Raw genomic sequence first — 7,042 nt, forward strand, 5'->3', positions numbered from 1 at the left:
CTGAAGTCAAAAGTTTCCTAGCAAGCACTCCAGAGAAATGAAGGGAGATCACCTGCCAAAATCACACCTCTCACAACTTGCCACGTACAGAAGCAGTGACCTTGAGCTAAGGAGCTCCTCATGGCCCTACTCCTCACCCTGCCACTTGTTGCTCATCGTGCAGCTGTAAGGGAAACAAATCTGTGCGTGTTGATTTATTGCCCAGATCCTCTTCTGGGCATGTGTGCCAAGGTTTTTCTGTCTGGTCTGAGGTAGGGGGCAGAATTGCTGCCCTCGTTACCTCCCAGGGAGCAAGGTGGGTCACACACATAGAAGAAAAAGGTGGCCCAAAGCAGCTTCATCTTGTACCCTTGCGGTCACTGCGTTGCAGGAATGAGGAGGTGACTCTGACCAGACATGGGCTGTAGATCAGCTTAAATCCATCAGCGGGCGAGGAGAGAGGTTTGTGTCTAGGATTGCTGTGACTCTGGGAGTGGGAATTGGGCAGAGGGTGGGCGCTGCACCACTCCCCACTGTGGGTGCCCACCCCATCCAGACAGGTTTTGGGCAGAGGGGTGCACAGCACCATGGGCAGCTGCTCTCTGCTTTGCTACTTGAACTGTGGGACTCTTTAAAGAGTCCTGAGATTTGGACAGAGGATTTTTGAAATTAAGTGCAAGCAAACTGATGGATAAATCTTCATCTTGAAGTGAGAAATTGTGTTGTTTTGCCTCCTAAAGGCTGAAATGTGACAATTCAGTATTTAGAAAAAGAAAGGGAAAAAAAACTCCAGAAGGATTCTTAAATTTCTGGGTGGATTTGCAAATACTTTGGGTAAACACAAACGTCATCCTTTTCTGGCAAAGACACTATCCAACTGAAAACACTGCCTGGTCCCAGCTGTAGTTTGCTGCCTGTTTCAGCCACCAGAGTGGGTACCCGGCCTTTCTTTCCTTGTTGAAGCACCACAGGGGCCAGCACCTCTCTCCTGCCTCTTTTTGGACACCTTGCATGGTGTATTTACAGCTATACTTTCTTAGAGTCTTGAAGCATTGCTAAATGCTCACACACCCAGCCCCCCACACACCCCCCTGCTTAAATTAGCAAAAATTTGGAGATTTTATTTCTGCTGCCTGGAGTTCAGCTGTTGAAATCCAGTCTGTGGGGCACCAAATGCCCCAGAAACAGGGGAATTTAAAGTTCAGGATGATGAAAGTGTTTCTGGTCTCACTCCACAAAGAAAGAGCTAGCAAATAGGGTGCAGGTGTCAGAGCATGGACTGGGGCATGCAAGCACACAGCCACGTGCACACATACATCCCCTTCACACTGATTTCAGATTCTGCTTGTGCAAAAATCAGCTATTGGGTCTTTGATGGTCGGTTTCTGCAAGGAGGAATAAATAGGGCACAATAATTATTTTATAGCTATCGTTAACCGAGCAATTAATCTGTATCTTGGAGGAGGCAGTTCCTTCTTCAGACCTCCCTGACTGCTCTGGCTCCCCCATTTATACTGAGCTCTCATGGTTGGGTTACTGTTTGGTTTCAGGAAGAGGGCAGCTGTCTAATGTTTGGTATCTGTGTGTGGCTAATGCCCCATAAAGTTAACTGGGGATGCAGAGCTGAGGCACATGGTGCATCTGAACTGCTTGGAGCCTTGCTTTTACCTGTAGACTTGGAATAATGTTCACTTACAGTTGCCTGTGCTGAGCGGTGATGGATGTGAGTGTTTGAAGGAAGAAAAAACCAAACCTCTAGCCTGAGGTGGGAATTGAAAGGCTTGAGTGAAACATCTCATCATTCAAAGATGACCCGGTGTTGACAGAAACATCACCTGCAATCATTTCCTGACTTGTGGGTGTCTTCTTTTCTCTGGCGTTGTTGTGCTGATTTGACAAATGCAGTTGCAAGCCACTGCTGAGAGCACAGCACAAATGAGAAATAAGAGCGTGCAGCCCAGGGCTGAGGCTGTGCATCCTCCCAGGGAGGCAGGGACCCCCCGCACCCTGCGTTGAGCCTGGCTCAGCTCCCGGGCCACGGCAGGACCTCTCGCTTCCACAGCACCTTGCTCATGCTGCTTTCAGGGCACCTGTTGACCTACAGAGCCATGGCAGGCTTTTTGCAAATATTTTCTATGAGGCGTGTTGGTTGTGGTGGGCTTGAAGAAGGTAATCAGAGCAGTACTGCTGGGGACAAAAGGGGTTCAACTGATTAACTCTGGTGACAGATCTGCTCCCATGTCTTTCGGTAACTATTCTGCACTGTCCTCACTGGTGTGCAAAGCCTGGATTAATTGAGATTTGCAAACAACCCTCTCATTTTGACTGCCTGATTTTAGAAAGATGGACTTTGCTTTCTAAAGGCTCAACCCACAGTGGCTTTCCTTCACAATGATGGAAGCTGCTCATGCTGAGCAGCTTGTCTGGCTATTTCTGAGCAAGGAGAAGTTAAAATTGCAGTCTTCAAAAAAAGTGGGACAGACTTTACATTCTGATGAACACTTGACTATATAACTGGAAAAGAGGTCCATGAATATAGCAGGCCTCTTCACCTCTCGTCCATGGGCTCCCTCTTCATTACAGTGGGGTGAATGATGCTTTACTCTCTCTAATGGGCTTTAACTAGTGAGGGTCTGAAAACTAACAAGTACCGTCAGTGTAGGGAAAAGCCAAATACAGTGGAATGTCTGTCCCTCTGAAATCAGGAAGTGGCTAATCCTGAAGTAGGACTTGCTGGTCAATGTACTGCCCAAGCAGGGTGCAGGTGAGGACCTCTGCGACTGGTGTGCATGGAGGTGTTGGGGAACACAAAGCAAGGCTCTTCCAGTTTCTGCAATAGTTCAGTGTTAAAACTATATGCATGAGAGTCCTTTCATGACATGTAATCTTCCCCATACATAACAAACTTCAAGCCCATACGTGAAAAAGGCAATTTCTTTTCCAAGTGTATCACACAGGGAGGCTGGAAGCAGTGCTTTCACTGCCCCCATGAGCAATGACCATTTAAATGCCTTGACGAGGAATAGATGGCTAAAACAAAAATTCAGTTTCCGTATAAGTGAACGGAGTTTACTGCCAAATGGCGTATCACGCTGCAGTTCTGAATTTACTCCTAAGCATTAATTTGTTTCTAATTCTGTTACTTGGTTAGTGTTGTGCTGGCATTGCATCGTTATATCCTTGCTAATGAGGTAACAGGGCTAATGCAAGCAGAGGACTCCTGTATGTGTGTTGGCAGCATCCCAGAGAAGGTACTTTTAGACTCACTGGAGAAGCGCCAGACATCATGGAGTATGTATTTGTACTAATGATGCTTTATCATCAGTGAAAGCCAAGACAGGCAAAGTGTTCTTGGTGCAGGCAGGGCTATATTCACTTCTTGTAGCAGTAAAGCAAAATCATTTTCCGTGAAGGGAACAAGTGATACCGCTAATAGGGCACTAGTGCTTTTATAATAGAGAATATGAAGAACTTCAGATAGCATAGCTTTGCCCATTGGAAATCACATCTCCTCACCTCCCTCCTCTCCCTCTGTCCTTTCCTCCTGAACTTGGTGATACAGGTTTGGTCCCTCAGGCTGGATGTTGCAGTTTGTCGATGGATGCCCTGAGAGTAACAACATTGGAGATTCCCAGCTCCTCCTTGGAGGAGGGCACAGGGCAGATACACTTGTCCAGAACAGATGATGCTCCCTGACATGGGTGCTCATGTGTTTGGGGTCAGTGCATTAGGGGATGCTGAGTGTTCCCTGTCTGTGTCACTGTCATGGGAAGCCTGTCTTGCTAACATGAGTCGTGGTGTAACTCCACTACCGACACCTGTGTGAATGGAGAATCAAGCCCAGTGCACAGACATGAGTGTAGAATAAATGTGAATACAACCAAAACCAGGACAAACACCCCTGGATATGCTCATCCACATTGTTCAGTCCTACCCCAAATTCAAACTGGATTGCATATAACAAACATCAGCAGCTTTGTCTTTATTTCATTGGTTTTAGTCCTCATACAACTACAGATTTAGCGATGCTGCTAAAGAAAGAGCAAACTACAGCTATTCATAGGATAACATAGTTTTAAACTCTGTGAGACAGCTGATACTATTAAAAACATTGCCTTATTATAGGTTTTCATTATTGATGTCTACTTGAGGAAATGTACACTATAAAACATAAAGATAAAAAGTGAAAGGCTATTTAGATAGATGTTCAACCGAATGTTGCTAGCATTAAATCCGTGGCACTGGAGAAAATGAGAACAGACATACAGCACAGCCTCTGGACTAAATGTGTGCATGTTATGGATCTGCTGAGGCTTCACTTTTGCAATGTACACTTCAAATCAAAGCAACATTGAAGTCAATATTGATTGTTCTTGGAGATATATGTTACCTTCAGGCACTGCTGTTTCCCAAAGGAGCGTGAGCAAGAACGTACGTCTCTGTGCAGTGCTGACTGCTTGTGGACAGGGATCTTCCTGAAATCCTCTGAAATCGATTCCTCCTTTGGAAGTACCCACTGCTGCTGCTAAGGGACCGCTGCCTATTCTTCAGGTACTCCCGGTAGTTTTTGGTGAGCAGGGTGTAGAGGAAAGGGTTGATACAGCTGTTGCTGTAGGTCAGACAGGTTGTCAGATAATTAATGTTCTTCATCACCTTGGGGGATAAAGAGAAAGATTCATAATACTGGAAGAGAAGCTGCCACATCCAGAAAGGCAAGAAGCAAGCCCAGAACACCAGCACTATTGTGAAGATTAAATAGAGCACCTTCTGATTCGGCAGGCGCTTGGTCTGCTTGAAGGATGCTGTTTGCGACACCCAGTAAATCCTAGCTAATCGGATGTAAAGGTAGCCAATGATTACCCCTGGGCCCACGATGCTGGTACCAAAAAGGATGGTGAGATAGACTTTGTAGGACAGCTTGCTCCAAGTGGGCAGGCAGATGCTTTTGTTGTCCCTTTGCACGAGCTGGATCATGATGAGCATTGGGAGGGTGAGCAGCAGTGACACCAGCCAGATGACAACAGCAATGGCCTTTCGGTAGCTCTTGGACCTCTTCACTGTGTCCAGGGGCTTCAGCACAGCAAAGTAGCGCTCTGTGCTCATGACTGTAAGGGTGAAGATGCTGGCGTGCATAGTGAGGAAATCCAAACTGAACAGGATGCGACAGCCAATGTCCCCAAAGTACCACTTCTGAATGAAGTAGGTCCCAACGATGAAGGGGATGGTGAGAAGGTAGAGCAGGTCTGCCAGCGCAAGGTTGATGATGTAGATATACATGGAGGCAGATGATCGCAAGTAATGGCACATCACCAGCAAGGTATAGACGTTGCCTGTTACCCCGATCACGCACATGAGGGAGAGGATTGTCCCAATGGTGCAGATGGCGATCATGTCCTCCATGGAACCGGCACCTGATGTGCCATCCTCAGTGGCATTGGCAGAGGTGTTGGGTCTGATTCTGAACAAGCTGTCCTCGCTCGTGTCTGTCACCATGTAGGCGGTTGCAGAGAAGTGGCTCTCCAGCTCATCAGTTAGGGACATCCTCCTGGTCTTTTAACGCCAGAAGCTTTGTTCATGCCACAGGGGTCTGAAGATCTGTTCTTTCTGCTGTGAAAAGTGTGACTGCTAGGAGACGGTGAACCATTTCTTAGCAGGGTCTCATCCAATGAAGGTCTGCATTCTCCACTAGAGGAAAGACATCAGAAACCAACATATTAGAAATCTGTCAGAGCAACACAAATTATCATTTAGAAGTTACCTGTCCCTGAGTACATACACTGTCTGCATGTCCTAAAGGTCTTCTGCACTGAGGCTACTCATGTGTAAGGTTCATGCCATCATTGCAAGAACACAGCTTTGAGGAGTGACATTTTTTAGTGTGTCTGTGGAAAAGAGACAAAAGAGATTGTGTGGATCATTGGAAGTGCTTGCAGCAATCCTTAAAGTTACTTTGGGGTTGTGGAAAAAAGTGTCCTTCCTAAATTTGGAACAGCAACTTACAGACCTGTCAGCGTTATTGCTTAAACCTCTTTGCTAAGCTCTTAACTCTGAAGGAGTGGAAGACCCAAAAATAGGGAAAACAAAGTTTGGATTTACCACTGGCAGCCAAATTGTTGTCTGTTTCGTGTAAGTGATACACTCCAAGTCCTGTCCAGCATTTCTGCTGTGTTTACACAGAGCAACTTTCCTTGAATGAGGAGCTCCTTCTATGTCCTGACCTGCCGTTTCAAGTTGTAGTAGCGTGATGGAGAAAAAAAGGCATCTTCTATCTATCGAACTGGTGTAGGTTTCACTGTGGGTTTTATATGTCTGTAAACACGTGGGTTTTTTTCATGCTGTCTGCCAAGTGTGATCCCACACATTTCCACGTGTCCATGTATGATGGATTTCAGGCAGAGCTGTCTGTGAACCTGTCCAAACAGCCTTGTGGTGTGAGGGTGCCCTGCAGCATGTTAGGCGGGAGCTTTTGGTTAGCTTGTGCCCAACACTGTACAAAATCATAACTGTTGCTTTGAATTTATACTGGCTCTGGGTGTAGGCAAAGGGAGATCAAACACACCTGAGAGAAACACTGAAGAAGTAGCTAAAATGCCCACATTTTAAGGCACATTAGAAGCCTGTGCCAACCTAAAGGTCACTGCACACAGAAGTGCATTTGCGCTCTGTATTTTATGGAGCTCAGGCTGTCTCTTTGTTTGGAAGATGCTGTGAGGGGGGGTGCTGGACTGCCTTGTCCTTGCAGGGCTCAGCAGGCAAATGTTTCCCTCTGCCTTGTTCCACTGAGCAGGTTGGGTTTGTTTTATCCTGGAAATTTACTAATTTTTGCAGCTTTCCCAGTGAGTTTGGCGCCCCTTTGCCTCCATGTCAGCTCTGACTCCTTTGCCTTTTTCCTCTCACTTGCTCCCTGGCAGCAGGATTACAGCACCAGGCCCTCGTCCGACTGCCCTCGTGTCAAACACCCTGACAGTGGCCTCTGTAGCTCTAGAGGATGGACAGCATTCATCCTCTTACTGACTTGCCCTCAGCTTCTCTTCTCCCTATTACCACATACTGTGGGTGATGG

The 7,042-nt window shown here is 46.6% G+C and overlaps 1 protein-coding gene across 1 annotated transcript; it reads right to left on the reverse strand.

Moving 5' to 3' along the window:
• Nucleotides 1-4,371: 4,371 nt before the first annotated feature.
• On the reverse strand, nucleotides 4,372-5,472 carry UTS2R (urotensin 2 receptor). The gene has a single exon (XM_010189462.1). The coding sequence runs from the start codon at nucleotides 5,470-5,472 to the stop codon at nucleotides 4,372-4,374; it is 1,101 nt and encodes a 366-aa protein (XP_010187764.1).
• Between the last annotated feature and the right edge of the window lie 1,570 nt (nucleotides 5,473-7,042).

The sequence above is a fragment of the Mesitornis unicolor genome, unplaced genomic scaffold (genome assembly GCF_000695765.1).
Source record: "Mesitornis unicolor isolate BGI_N332 unplaced genomic scaffold, ASM69576v1 scaffold45457, whole genome shotgun sequence".
Classification (NCBI taxonomy): domain Eukaryota; kingdom Metazoa; phylum Chordata; class Aves; order Mesitornithiformes; family Mesitornithidae; genus Mesitornis; species Mesitornis unicolor.

Excerpts from the sequence above, each read along its gene's own strand:
- UTS2R (XM_010189462.1), bottom strand. The coding sequence starts at position 5,472 with ATGGTGACAGACACGAGCGAGGACAGCTTGTTCAGAATCAGACCCAAC.